At 45.7% G+C, this 15,179-nt stretch overlaps 2 protein-coding genes across 2 annotated transcripts in view; one reads left to right on the top strand and one right to left on the bottom strand.

Moving 5' to 3' along the window:
* ANAPC7 (anaphase promoting complex subunit 7) overlaps positions 1-12,375 on the bottom strand; it is a 133,786-nt gene extending 121,411 nt beyond the window's left edge. Inside the window, exons 1-2 of the mRNA XM_073626432.1 lie at positions 12,062-12,375; positions 1,438-1,624 (exon numbers count right to left, since the gene is read on the bottom strand). Coding sequence (XP_073482533.1) covers positions 1,438-1,624; positions 12,062-12,306 — 432 coding nt within the window. The 5' untranslated portion in view covers positions 12,307-12,375. The remainder of the gene's footprint in view (positions 1-1,437; positions 1,625-12,061) is intronic.
* Positions 12,376-12,474: 99 nt separating this feature from the next.
* The window catches only part of LOC141139890 (ubiquitin-conjugating enzyme E2 G1-like), a 28,191-nt gene continuing 25,486 nt past the window's right edge, over positions 12,475-15,179 (top strand). The window contains exon 1 of the mRNA XM_073626444.1: positions 12,475-12,639. Within this exon, the coding sequence (XP_073482545.1) occupies positions 12,597-12,639 (43 nt within the window). The 5' untranslated portion in view covers positions 12,475-12,596. The remainder of the gene's footprint in view (positions 12,640-15,179) is intronic.

The raw sequence follows: 15,179 nt of genomic DNA, 5'->3' as shown, positions 1-15,179 counted from the left end.
CTCTCTAAAAGACCTTCACACCACAAAAATGCACTCCAGATCTGTTCGACGCGTTTCTGCATGCGCCTTTTTAACGTTTTTTATGTGTTCCCAGATGTTTTTTCCACTGTACTGGGGTCTGATGCATTTTTTATGTCTTTTCCCACTTTCCAGTAGTCCAGTGCAGAAAAATGCAGCATGTTCCACATTTTTTTTTTTTTTTTTTTTTTTAATGGAACTGGAAAGCCCTGGAACTGACCGCACTGGTGTGAACTATGCTATTGAAACCATATAGCCTACTTTCCATGCAATTATGTTACAGAAAAAAAAAAATGCACTGGACTGCATGTGGTGTGAACTGGCCCTAAAAGCATGTACCTCTGTATGGACAGTGCTGGAGGAAGGGTCTTCAGGAGCCTGGATCACATGTGCAATGCTTTTAAGGCTGCTGTGCAAAAAAAAAAAAAAAAAAAAAAAAAACACCACACACTACACACACACACACACACACACACACACACTTCCTTCCTTGTAAAAAGTGGACTTTAGTCATTTAGACATTAATGCTCCCCTGCACAGAAGCGTATACTTTTTCTTTTTTTTTTTAAACTCCCCTACCACTCCCCCCCATGTGACATTTCCAATTCCACAATTCCAATGTAATCAGATTAGAGCTGCACGATCGGTTAAAAAAAAAAAAAAAAAAAAAAGTTGACAAATGTTTATCAACAAGCGCACCACCCCAGTGTGAAAGCACTCGGGCTTTCACACTGGGGTGGCTTGAGAGGAGCTTTACATGCGCCATTTTTAGCGCTAAAACGCCTGAAAAGCACCTTCGTGTGAAAGTAGTCTGAGAGATAGAGAAGAGAAGAGCTACAAAGTATCTTTTAGTTCTTTTAGAGATCCAAGGGAACAACTTCAGTCTGTAAATGAGGGCAGTTTAACCACCAAACATTATATATATATTTTTATCAGAGACCCTAGAGAATAAAATGGAGGTCGTTGCAATATTTTATGTCACACTGTACTTGTGCAGCGGTCTTTCAAACGCTATTTTTTTGGGAAAAAATACACTTTAATGAATTTAAAAAATTAATAAACAGTGAAGCTAGCACATTTTTTTTTGTATAATGTGAAAGATGATGTTACGCTGCAAGAACCGTGATCTTTATTCTAAGCAAGAAAATTGTGATTCTAATTTTATCCAGAATCCTGCAGCTCTAGATCAGATGAAACAAGTCACATGCTGCTCTGTACCCGGAAGTAACAAGTATTTTCTTTGCTCCCAGTGGGTAAAGGGAAGGCAAGTATGTTCTGTTGGCAGACTGGTCTTTTAGGTGAACTTGCAGTTCTCAAGTTTGCTTAAAAAATGTAAACGCCTTATGCAAGTTCTACTATGAATAAATAGGTAGGTTTGTCTAATTGAAAAAAAAAAAAAAAAAAAAGTAGCAGCTGTACCTGATTTTGTGGTATGGCACCAACATTTCCTGTGGATGGCCTGACTTTGGAGGTCTTGGTTAAGGCTTTTTTCTGCTGTAGAGCCATGGTGTATTTACTGACGGCATTGCGATACTCCTTGTCATGGAAGAGAGAATCTGCATGGTACACCAATAACTGGTACTTCTGTGATGATGAAAACATTTCCCTAAGAAAAAATAAATAAATAAAAATGATGAATGATTTTAACACTACAGACAGCATGACAGTGAATTCATGAGCATCAGCTGATCTATAGGCCCTCAGTAAAAGACCAAATTTACCCAGTTGTCTTCCTCCCTGTGGATTTATTGGGCTGGGCATTTATTGGGCTGGGCAGAAAAAGTACATATAGCACAATAGACTTTGTAAGCCAAAGTGTATGAAAAGATGATTGTTGCCGATAGCAAAACTAAATACAAAGAACTGTTATAGAATTGTGAAATGGAGAGTCTGCATCCATTATAAAGGGTCTAGATCAGCTATCAGATTTTCTTCAATTTAAAAAGTGTATATCCAGCCAAAACTTGGTTTGTTCATTTTGCAGAGAGTGTGGAAGAGTTATAGGGCGTACACACGGTCGGACTTTGTTCGGACATTCCGACAACAAAATCCTAGGATTTTTTCAGACGGATGTTGGCTCAAACTTGTCTTGCATACACATGGTCACACAAAGTTGTCGGAAAATCCGATCGTTCTAAACGCGGTGACGTAAAACACGTACGTCGGGACTATAAACGGGGCAGTGGCCAATAGCTTTCATCTCTTTATTTATTCTGAGCATGCGTGGCACTTTGTCCGTCGGATTTGTGTACACACGATCGGAATTTCCGACAACGGATTTTGTTGTCGGAAAATTTTTTCTCCTGCTCTCCAACTTTGTGTGTCAGAAAATCCGATGGAAAATGTCCGATGGAGCCCACACACGGTCGGAATTTCCGACAACACGATCCAATCGGATATTTTCCATCGGAAAATCCGACCGTGTGTACGGGGCATTAGAGTGCTCTCCGTTTTATACTGCTATCCAGGGCTCCGTTAGGCTACTTTCACACTGGAGCGGTGCCGGCGTTAGCGGTAAAGCGCCACTAATTATAGCGGCGCTTTACCGCTGTTATAGCTGCGCTTTTCAACCCAGCTAGCGGTCGAATAAAGGGTTAAAAGCGCAGCTGCCGGGGGGCGTGTCCGGACCATGGAGGAATGAGGACGTGCGCCTTCTCCGCTCCGTCCCACCGCTGCACTTTTTCAGCCTCACAGCGGAGAAAATACCCGCTCCCACAGCAAATTATGTCCCTGAGACATCGGGCATCCTCCCAGCCACAACGGACTGACCGATCGTGGCAACCCCAGCTGGACTCCTTCTACCCTGGGCAGAATGGGAGAGGCCGCGAGCCTTCCAAGATGGCGCCGACCGGGAAGACACCTCCCTACCATCTCCAGGGTCGGTGAGTGATTCGGCCCCCCTGATCTCCCTGGGCTCCCCCAATTCCCAGGATGGTGACTCTGCTGACCTTGACCCCCTGGCAGATGCAGATATTAGGCGCCATATCATGTCCCTACCCACGAAAGCTGATCTTGAACACTTGGCTGACAGGGTAGAAAAAGCTTTCAAGGAGGACATTGCACAGCTCAAAGCTGACACAACTCACCTAGGAGGCAGGCTCGAATCCCTGGAGCAAAAATTTGAGGAAACTCTCCCTGTCATTTCCATGCTTCAGGATAAATGCAACATGCAGGGCCAGCAGATTGAGGCCCTGCTATGTCAGTTAGACGACACAGAGAACCGTAGCCGACGGGCAAATATCAGGATACGAGGCCTGCCCGAAGCCACCGGAGCCAGAGACATTATTCACACTTTGGAAGGAGTCTTTAAAGAAATTCTAGGACTGCCTGCCACTGCTACGATCGAAATAGACTGCGCACACAGGGCCCTGAAACCCCCATCTCAGGATGCAAACAACCCAAGAGACATCATCTGTAAATTACATAAATATACGCTAAAAGACCGCATTATGCAGAAAATGAGTGGGAAACCCTATTTCGATTTTGATGGTGCACATTTGGCTTTTTACCAGGACATCTCGAGACGCACCCTCATGCAACGTAGAGCACTACGTCCTCTCCTCGCAGCTATCCAAGATGCAGGCCTAGTGTATCGCTGGGGATTCCCTTTTAGCCTCCAAGTCACCAAAGATGGTAGAACCGTGACCCTTCGCAACAAAGATGACCTCCCGCACTTCCTGACCTCCCTGGACCTAAATCCGGTAGACTTTCCTGATTGGAGATGTTCCTCAGAACTGGGATCTGCTAAGCTACCCACTCACCAGCCGTGGCAACCCGCCAGGAACCAAAACCGCAGGTGGAATCGCAGGCAACACCTCTCAGAGTCCTCACTGGGACCGTCCTTATCTGGGAACTAGTAAACGTGCTCCTCTGGGTTAAACGATTGTTGTTGAGATTTTTATCTCCAAGTGTTTTTCCCTTTTTTTTTTCTCTCGCTTTTGCATATTGCACTTAGACCTTTCCCATAACATTAGCCGCAAGGCTACCTGTAGGCGTTAATGTTTTTGAGTCTCCAAGGCTTCTCCACTTTCTCCATGTCTAATCGCACCACGTTAGATGCGGTGGGCGGAGACGGAGGGCCTCCTGCCTTCTCCCTAAGACGGCACACATACCCCCCAGTAGGCCGCCCTGTTTTTTATGGGTATTGATCCTTATTGGGATCTGGAGTCATGGTCTGGACCCCCTTCCTTTTTCAGGGGGGAGCTCCTCGGCATGACCCTTAGTAGTTGTTACATATGCTTGGATGCTACCATCCACGCTGTTTTGATGGTTGTAACTGTTTTTATTTTTTTATCTCATGCATGTTTTGTCTTCTCTCCCTCTTCTTCTTACCTACTCTTTCCCTCCCCCCCTCAATACAGGTTGTTTCGTCCTGCTGTCTGCAACGGGCCCTTCGCAATCTACACACCTTGAACATCTACGTATCACCTCATGGCCTCTCTACGGGTAAGTACATATAATGTACAGGGCCTTTGCTCCCCACACAAAAGCAATAAGCTTTGGGGGGAATTAAAACGTCTGAAGACTCAAGTGTTTTTCCTCCAGGAAACCCACCTTACACCAAAATCTCTCCCCAAATTGCCCACTCACCTTTTCAACCAATGGTTTATTAGCACATCTCCAACTCCTAAATCTAAGGGGACAGCTTTCGCCATACATAAGACATGTCCCTTCCAACCTGCAGACCATGAAGTAGACCCCTTGGGGAGATATGTCTTCCTAAAAGGCAGTATTGCTGGTCAGAAGTACACATTTGCGACCATTTATGCTCCGAATGCTGATCAACTCACCTTCATAGATAATACATTAGACCGCCTGGCAGATTTTAGAGAAGGCTTCCTAGTCCTAGGGGGCGATTTTAACATAAGCCCTGACCCAATGTTAGACATTTCCCATGCGAGGCCCTCACACTCCTACGCATTTTTGAAACACTTCCGCAAGACTATTCAGTCCCACCTACTTACTGACAGTTGGCGGACTCTTAGACCACTAGACCGTGACTTTAGCTATTACTCTAAAGTACATGACGTATACACACGAATTGATCACATCTATGTAGATCGAAATATTCTTTAACTCCTACAGTCGGCGGACATTGGCTCCATTTCCATCTCCGACCATGCCCCAGTAAGGATGGCTTTTACTTTGCCATCAGGCATGCGTGGAATACGGACTTGGCGACTTAATGAGAATTTATTAGACGATGCGGTAGTGATGGCTGAGGTGGCAGATACCCTAATTCATTATTTTAAGGAGAATCAAATAGGCGAACAAAATGAAGGGACGGTTTGGGAGGCCCACAAGGCTGTGGTTCGGGGTGCAATAATTTCCCAGGGCTGTAGACTTAAAAAGATACGACAAGCAGATTTTTTGAGAGTGCACACTGAACTTCAGAAGGCCGAACTCAGACACAAAGCTAACGGAAGCCCAGAGGCACTGAAAGAACTGACAGAGCTACATGAACTGTTCCTACGCCTACTTGATTGTCAAACCCGCAAACAGTTCCGATTCATGGCATATAGATACTATGAACACGGAAACAAATGCAGTCGCATGTTGGCTCGGGCCCTTCGGAAGCGTCACGCTCAGACATATATACATAAACTACATGATGCTTTAGGAACCCCGATCTTACACCCTTCTAAAATCGCAGAATTCCGAGCTTACTATGCCAAATTATATAACCTAGACTCCGACCCCCCCCCCGTATCACGAGACTCTAGACAAAGCGCGATCCGAGACTACCTGACTGCAGCTAGACTCCCAACCCTCACAGACGAGCAATCCTCAGATTACATTACATCACATTAAAATTTTAGCAAAAACACTGGCAAACAGACTTAAACATCTTATCCCTGACATAATCCATCCAGACCAAACGGGATTCATAACGGGTAAACTCTCAGCATATGCCGATGATGTCCTGTTCCATGTCTCAGATCCCCTGCTCTCATTGCCCAATTTGATGAAGGAACTGAAGCTCTTTGGGTCTCTCTCGACTTTTAAAATTAATTTTTCAAAATCAGAAATTCTCCCCATTTGCCTGACATCCCAATTAGCAACGAGCCTCAAATCCGCTTTCCCCTTCACCTGGGCCACGTCGGCCATTCGGTACCTCGGTGTTCAACTCACAGACAGCTTTAATAGCCTATATAATGCAAATTACCTCCCATTACTAGCTATGGTTAAAAAAGACCTCTCCCAATGGACACAGACAGCCTTTACATGGTTAGGTAGAGTGAACATAATAAAAATGAACATTCTACCAGGCATACTGTTCTTTTTACAGATGCTACCAATTTGCCTACCTTGATTTTTCTTCGACAAGATATCTAGCCTACTGTCGGAATTTATATGGAATGCACGTAAACCTAGGATAGCCCTAAGAGTTCTTCAGCGCTCAAAACAGAATGGAGGCCTGGGCCTTCCAGATGTTAGACGATACTACTGGGCTATAGCTTTACAGAGGATGCTCAACTGGCATTTCCATACTCGCTCTAAGCTATGGATACCTTTAGAGAAGTGTCTAGCCGGTAGGAATCTATCATATGCTTCCTGGTTGTCCCGAGAGCATAGAGGACTGTCGGAGACGACGTCCCCCTTGACAACCCAGGTACTGTCGATCTGGGATAAGATTAACCCGCTGTTAAAATTGGCCCCTTCAGTGTCCCCGCTGGCCCCACTGGGGGGTTTCCTATGGTTCCCCCCCAGGGGAACAAATGGGCTTTTTTGAGTCGTGGGTGGAGGGTGGAGACGCCAGCTGTGGTAAACTTATGAAAGACGGTAAACTCCTGAGCTATGAATCTCTGCCTATAGGCCGACAGGGCACACCAATGAACTTCTGGAAATATAGACAGTTACATCATTTCTTCCAACTACACGGTCATAAGATTAGAGATCCCTCGTTTCTCATCCACCTTGAACAACTTTTCATTGCAGAAGAACCTACACCGCATCTGGTCTCGGAACTATATAAATTACTAGGCTCAGCGCTCCCTCATACTACACCTGCCTATATTAGACGCTGGGAAAATGACCCACTCATCCTCGATAGAGTCCAAAACCCAGGAAACGAACTTTAAGCTACTATCCCGCTGGTATAGGGTACCGGCGGACTTGGCCCGCTTTTACCCTTCCACATCCGAGCTGTGTTGGAGAGGATGCGGACAGAGGGGTACATTGAAACACATATGGTGGGATTGCCCTCCGATTAAATCCTTCTGGGAGGACATACGAAACCAAATCAAAATAGTGACAGAGATAGATGTCCCTTTTTCCCCGACCCACTTTCTTCTGCAGGTTCCCCCGATCTCACTACGTTAAAATAAGAAAAGTGTGCTGCCGCACTTGTTGAACGCGGCCAGGCGCATGATTCCAATTTATTGGAAGAAACCCACGATCCCCACACGTGCTGAGTGGATCAAAAGAGTGAGTGAGATCCGGGAAGCTGAAGATTGGGTGGCGACCAATAAAGGCCACAAAGACCGATTCCATGACACCTGGGCGTCATGGACCGAATATACCTCAGACCCCACTAAAGTGCCCTCTAGTTTGGACGTTGCACTATTGGAACTGGCAGATCCCGCACTTAGAGTACTCAGGCTAACAAGAACTCAATCCAGTAGGCCCGACCCTAAGACCCGAACTTACTCGTGGAGTACCGAATTCAGCTCCGAGGGGTCCGTTGCAGGCGCAGAGGAAGCTTACCATTATTTGCAGGTAACCTGATCCAACCCTTCTTCCTCCTCTATCTCCCCCTTTCCCTCTCCTACCTTTCTTCTTCCCCCTCACTGTATCCCTCTCCCTCCTTTCTTTTTTCTTCTTTTTGTTATTATGTTTCTCCATTTATCATTGTTTATTTATTATAAATAATAGGGAAACTCATGTGAGATAGCTAGTCACGGGACGCTTAACATAGACACGAAACCCGCTGGGGGGACCCCGGGTCTTCTGGGAGTCCGGCAAACTCTGCATGAATGAATTACTGCTCTATGGTCGCGGTGGCCTACGTGGGGGCAGGGGGCGGATTGATGGAGGCCTTGAGCCCCCCCCTACTGTTCCTGGCCGTGGGCCGCCGGGCCATGTACCTTACTCATCCCAAAGGGCTCCCCACCTGGGGTACATCCACGGGAGCTTCTAGGCTGGTTTCGCACTAATTATAAATCCCACGAACGCATAGTGCTTACGACGCTTCTTGACTACTCCCTAAGTGGGCACCATAGAGTTATCCCTAAAATAGCACTTTTCTTTCGGTAAATGATGTATGTGTTTGTTCAACCCATATATTAAATGTTGCCATCTGTACGACCCTGCGTGGTCGCTGTTTACATGATTTGCACTTGTTTGACATGTTATGTCATGTGTTGTTCTGAAAATAAAAAGTTATTATACAAAAAAAAAAAAAAAAGCGCAGCTGCCGAAGCGCTTTGGCAGCGGTGCCCATTGATTTCAATGGCAGGGCAGATGCTACTTGCAGGACTTTTTTTTCCTATCCTGCAAACACACCGCCCCAGTGTGAAAGCACACAGGCTTTCACACTGGGGTGGATTGAGAGGCGCTTTACAGGTGCTATTTTTAGTGCAAAAACGCCTGAAAAGCACTGCAGTGTGCAAGGGGTATTAGAGAGATTTACCCTCACTTCCTGTATTGCTGACATTTTACCAAATAAGGAAGTGAGGGAAAGTCACCAACTTCAACAGACATTCGTTTTTGCCCTGTGCACTGACATAGACCCTTTACACACTATTAGATTTTCTGCAGATTTTTGTCTTCAGATTTACCAAAACCATGTAGTGCAAGGGCCTGCCTGATTGCATACAACTTTAAACTCTTAAGGTTTGACCTCATATTATATGGTTTTGGTAAATCTGACGACAAAAATCTGCAGAAAATCTAATAGTGTGTATGGGGTCTTAGGCTGGCCATACATGTTAAATTTTCTTGTACAATTTTTCTTTAGATTTACCTTAACCGCTTGCCGACCGGCTCACGCCGATATACGTCGGCAGAAGGGCACGTACAGGCATATTAACGTACCTGTACATTGCCCTTTAAGAAGCGGTTTGCGGGCACGTGACCACCGCGAGCACTGTGAGCGTGATCGCGGGTCCCGCGGGCTCAAAGTCCACGGGGATACCCGCGATCATCTCACGGAGAGGAAGAACGGGGAAATGCTGATGTAAACAAGCATTTCCCCGTTCTGCCTAGTGACACTGATCACAGCTCCCTGTAATCGGGAGCGGTGATCAGTGTCATGTTACACATAGCCCATCTCCCCCACAGTTAGAATCACTCCCTAGGACACACTTAATCCCTTCACTGCCAGTCACATTTACACAGTAATCAATGCATTTTTAATCGCGCTGATCGCTGTATAAATGTGAATGATCCCAAAATAATGCCAAAAGTGTCCGATCTGTCCGCCATATCTGTATCTGTCGCCTACATTACCAGTAAAAAAATTTTTTTAATAAAAATGCCATAAAAGTATCCCCTATTTTGTAGACGCTATAACTTTTGCGCAAACCAATCAATAAATGCTTATTGCGATTTTTTTACCAAAAATATGTAGAAGAATACGTAGCGGCCTAAACGGAGGAGAAAAATCTTTTTTTTTTTATACATTTTTTGGTGATATTTATTATAGCAAAAAGTAAAAAATAATGCGTATTTTTCAAAATTGACGCTATTTTTTTTTGTTTATAGCGCAAAAAATAAAAACCGCAGAGGTGATCAAATACCACCAAAAGAAAGCTCTATTTGTGGGGAAAAAGGACGTCAATTTTGTTTGGGAGCCACGTCGCACGACCGTGCAATTGTCAGTTAAAATGACGCAGTGCCGAATCTTAAAAAGGGCTCTGGTCTGTGGCCAGCCAAATGGTCCGGGCCTGAAGAGGTTAAAGGGGTTGTAAGCCCTCATGGTTTTTCACCTTAATGCATTAAGGTGAAAAACCTTATGCAGTGCTGCAGCCCCCCAGTGCCCCATTTTACTTACCTGAACCCGGTTTTCTTTTCCCCGGGGACGAGCACACCAGCTCTAGCTGGTGTCTTGTGTACTGATTGGATAGATTGATAGCAGCAGATGGCTGAAAAGGCTTGGCGGTTTTAGTTCCACTTTAAACTGTTCCACCCTCCTCCTTTTTTACCAGGATTGGACCCAAAGCCTTTGGGAATAGTAAACATCTCATGCCATAAGACTCCCTCTGCTGGCTGCAACTGTGCATTACACTCACATAGACTTCTATGAGGCCGTTCACCTAAGTGGGAGATGGACTTGGTCGAGCACAGCCAGGAGGACTTGCGCTGTGGGATGTAAACAACCCCCGAAGTTCACAGTTGTCGGATCTTTCCAAGTATAAATCTGTGGAAGGGAATGGCGGGACGGTTTATTTCAGGTTACTAGGGCAAAAAGGATAAGTGCACCCTGCCTGAAAGCGTGCTTATTCTTAAATGAGTTGCCCGTGTTGGACATATATGCTGGGTAGGTTACTGACACTCATTGGAACTGCAGAACCTACTTCGATGAGCGGCCAAACATCATCACAGAACAAGTCCAGGTGAATGTAACTCACTAATGCTATACACCAATCAGCCCAAAACGTTATGACTACCCACCTAATATTGAGTAGGTTCCCCTTTTGCCACCAAAACAGCCCTGACCCACTGAGGCATGGACTCCACTAGACCTGTGAAGGTATGCTGTGTTTTCTGGCACCAAGCCGTCAGTAGCAGATCCTTTAAGTTGCAAGGTGGGTCCTCCATGGATTGAACTTGTTCTTCCAGCACATCCCACGGATTCTTGATCGGACTTAGGATCTGGAGAATTTGGAGGCCAAGTCAGCACCTCAAACTTGTGTTCCTCAAACCATTCTTGATCCATTTTTGCAGTGTGGCAGGGCGCATTATCCAGCTGAAAGAGGCCACTGCTATCAGAGAATACTATTTCCACGAGGCTGGGTTCACTAATGTGTGAATTGGATGCGGGTTTCCCCGCATCCAATTTGCAAGACACGTGAATGTGAACTGCTCTCAATGGAGCCGGTCTACGTGAAAAAATTGTCCTGTGCATGTTTGGGCCCGGTTCAGGTGCAAATCGGGTCTGAATTTGCTGGTGAACAGGGATGCACCGGACCCCTTGCTGGGAACGGCGGCCGCACATAGGTGAACCTCGCCTGACGGAGTGTACTTGGTCAGCAACAATGTTTGGGTAGGTGGTACCTGTCAAGTAACTAGGGTTGCCACCTCATCCCTTTAAACCCTGAACACATATGAATTACACAGGTTCTGAGGTTAATTTAATTCAGATAAGGCACCAAATGAACCCGTGTAATTAATATGTGTTCGGTTTTTAAGGGGATGAGGTGGCAACCCTACAAGTAACATCCACATGAATGGCAGGACTAAGGTATCCCAGCAGAACATTGTCCAAAGAATCACACTGCATCCACCGGCTTGCCTTCTTCTCATACTGCAACCTGGTGCTATCTCTTCCCCAGGTAAGTGATGCACACACACCCGGCTATCCACATGATGTAAAAGAAAACATCAGATCAGGAAACCTTCTTCCATTGCTCTGTGGTCCAGTTCTGATGCTCACATTCCCATTGTAGACACTTTAGGCTGTAGACACGGGTCAGCATGGGCACCCTGACCAGTCTGCGGCTAAGCAACCCCATACATAGCAAACTGAGATGCCCATTTCTTTCTGCTTTCAACACACCAACTTCAGAGACAACATGTTTACTTCCTGCCTAACATATCCCAGCCACTTTCAGATGCCATGGTAAGGAGATGCCATGTTATTCACTTTAGCTGTCAGTTGTCATAGAGGTATGGCTGATTGGTGTAAGGTAGACTGGTGACCCCCTAGTAATGGTCTGTCTGGAGCTCTGACTATCATACCCCATGATTATTGGAGACTTGCTGTCATTTAGTTTACATGATAATAGATCTAGAAGCTCCTCGTATAGAGGTGCCATGGCAGGGATGGGCACTCCTGTGGATGGATCCCCCCAATGACAGGCAGTGTGGGTGTATGACTCACGGGTTGTTGTTGCTCATGGTCAGCAGTAGACTGCTCAGTAGACGCACATTGGAATGCAGGCCAGCGGCGGCCATGTCCCGTACATGATCGATCACACTCATGTTGTACACAGCGGGTCTCCAGCAGCAGATCACACACAGACACTTCTCCAGCAATACTCGCATTAAATCATGGCGCTCGCTGGTGACTTCACCAAACCCAGCACTGAGCTGCCCGCGGCGCGCCTGATCCAACCTCACCAACATTGGCTGTCAGATACAGCCAGTCACATGCTCTTCCGTAGCCGACTGTAGCCTCACACTAATAGCCAGAACGGCTTTTGTGACTAACCGCCGCACTTCGCAACAGGCGCTTCCCCGGGCACCTGCACTACCGACGTCATCTGAAACGGTGTCCTGCGGCTCAGCTGTGCGTTCCAAAGGAAGGGCGGGGCTTGTGCGTTTCACTGGGCAACGAAGCCTATAAGGGCGGAAGTGTTACGAGGCGGAGAGGTGAGAAGGGAAGCAGTGTGGAGAGGAGTCCAGGATTGGTCGTAATGTCTGAACAAGCCGGTCTTCTGCTCAGGAAGCAGCTAGGAGGTAATAGCGAGGGGTCGCTTTGTTCTCAGTACATGTGCTATTGTCTGGAGGGGGCTCTGTATGACTCGCCTATCTGATGAAGGAGTTTCGCAATCTCAGTGCCACGCCGCTTTCATAAGCGCTCCGTACTTATATGGCCGTGTTATGTCGGCCTCTCTGGCCTCCCAGTGAGCTCTATATAGGACAACTGTCTACGTGACCTGAGTGCTCAGAAGTAGAGCTGAAGGCTAGAGTAATAGAGGGTTCTAAGCCCTGCGTTTGCCATCTGTGTCCCATTGGGGAGATTCCCCTTCACTTCCTGTCCTATAGTCAAAACAGGAAGTGAGAGGAAATCCCTTTGAGGTGATGATATTCCTGGTAGGCACTCTTGGAAGATTTCCCCTTTTTCTGTTCTGGTGATTCACAAATTTTGGGATTTTATTTTCACTGTTATCAGTCACCTGGACAACTCCTTACAGGGAATCAAAACCTGATGAGTGTTCTAATCCCTCTCTCCCTCTCTTTAAAAAAAAAAAAAAAAAAAAAAAAAGTTTTGGTAAGTCTTTAACCAGTTTGCTCCCAAGCACTTTTTTTTTTTTTAATTTGTCGCATCCATGTAAAAATTTTAATCTTGGTCATTAACATTACTTCAATCCCCAGAACATAATATATTCTGTAAAAATAGGTGATAGTTACAAAATTTAGGTTGTTGTTGTTCAGGCTGTATATAGCGCAAACAGTTTATGATATATGTATATTTACAATATAAAAGGGAGACAATACAGTTATAATACAATACAATAGGATTAAGAGGGCCCTGCTCAGAAGAGCTTACAATCTAATAGGGTGGGGCAGGTGGTACAAAAGGTTGTAACTGTGGGGAATGAGCTGGTGGAAGTGGTAGGAGATTAGTTGGAGACGTGATAGGCTTTCCTGAAGAGATGAGTTTTCAGGGATTGCCTGAAGGTAGCAAGAGTAGGGGATAGCCGGATAGATGGAGGTAGCGAGTTCCAGAGGATGGGAGAGGCTCTGGAGAAATCCTGGAGACGAGCATGGGAGGAGGAGATGAGAGAGCTTGAAAGCAGGAGGTCTTGAGAAGAGCGGAGAGGTTGATTTGGGTGATATTTGGAGACAAGATTGGTGATGTAGCTCGGGGCAGAGTTGTGAATGGCTTTGTATGTTGTGGTATTTTTAATTTAATTCGCTGGGTGATTGGGAGTCAGTGTAGGGATTGGAGGAGAGGGTTGGCAGACACTGAGCGGTTGGTAAGGTGGATAAGTCTGGCAGCAGCATTCATGATAGACTGAAGAGGGGATAGCCTATGGAGAGGTAAGCCAACGAGAAGGGAGTTGCAATAGTCAAGGCGAGAGATAACGAGGGAGTGAATGAGGAGCTTGGTGGTTTCATTTGTTAAAAAGGGGCGAATTTTAGAGATGTTACGGAGGTGAATTCTACAAACTTTTGACAACGATTGGATTTGAGGATGAAATGACAAGTCAGAGTCTAGGATTACACCTAGTACCCTGGTGTGAGGGGAGGGACTGATGGTTGCATTGTTGATTTTGATGGAAAAGTCGTGGGGGGCATGGGGGGGGGGGGGTAATAGCTCAGTTTTAGAGAGATATAGTTTAAGGAATATTTGCAAAATTAAATGCGACTTTTCTGGTAAAAAAATTGAATTTTTAGTGCTGAACTACACCATATAATATCCTTTTTGGTTAAAATATAAGATGAGGTTATTTTCAGGTGCTATTTCTAGCGCTAAAATACCTGTGTCCGGAAGTGACATCGCTTCGGTTTCATTGTTTGCATGTGAGATCGAGACATGGCTTTGCCTTGGTCTCGCAACAATCTCTTTCCCTATGCCGGTGGCTAAGTTCCTGGGTGCTGGTAGGTGTGGGACAGCCTGGGAACTACTGGGCGAGGAAGGCGCTGCCGGCTGTGAAAGTGATCGGCAGCTATGGAGCTGCCGCATCACTTACACTTTGAAGCCGGTCGCTGGCTAAACAAAACCTGCACAAGCTGATGGCTGTTACTGCAGCCATCAGCTTGTGATTAAAGGTTCACTCCAAAGAGCTGAACTGGTTAAAGCATTTGTTAACCCCAAAAGAGAAATTGATCCTGCTCCTTTAACCACTTACCCACTGGGCACTTAAACCCCCTTCCTAACCAGACCAATTTTCAGCTTTTGGTGCTCTCACATTTTGAATGACAATTACTCAGTCATGCAACACTGTACCTATAAGAATTTTTTGTCCGCTTTTTTCACACAAATAGAGCTTTCTTTTGGTGGTAATTAATCACCGCTGGGTTTTTATTCTTTTTGCGCTATAAAAGAAAAGACCAAAAATTCTGTAAAAAAAAAAAAAATATATGCATTTTTCACCTTCCAGGACAGCTACTTGAGAGATGATTGGCTCCGCCCTCTACAGGAAACGCAATCAGATACAATTTAAAAGGCCCCTCCCTTTCCTCTGACCCTCAGTTGTTGTTTCCAGACCCCCCAGGAGCATCGACATGTTTTGTTTTCTTAAGGTCTGGTAACTGGTTGGTGGACCCCC

The sequence above is a fragment of the Aquarana catesbeiana genome, linkage group LG01, assembly GCF_042186555.1.
Source record: "Aquarana catesbeiana isolate 2022-GZ linkage group LG01, ASM4218655v1, whole genome shotgun sequence".
NCBI classification, from domain to species: domain Eukaryota; kingdom Metazoa; phylum Chordata; class Amphibia; order Anura; family Ranidae; genus Aquarana; species Aquarana catesbeiana.
This window is presented reverse-complemented; position numbering and strand designations above follow the sequence as displayed.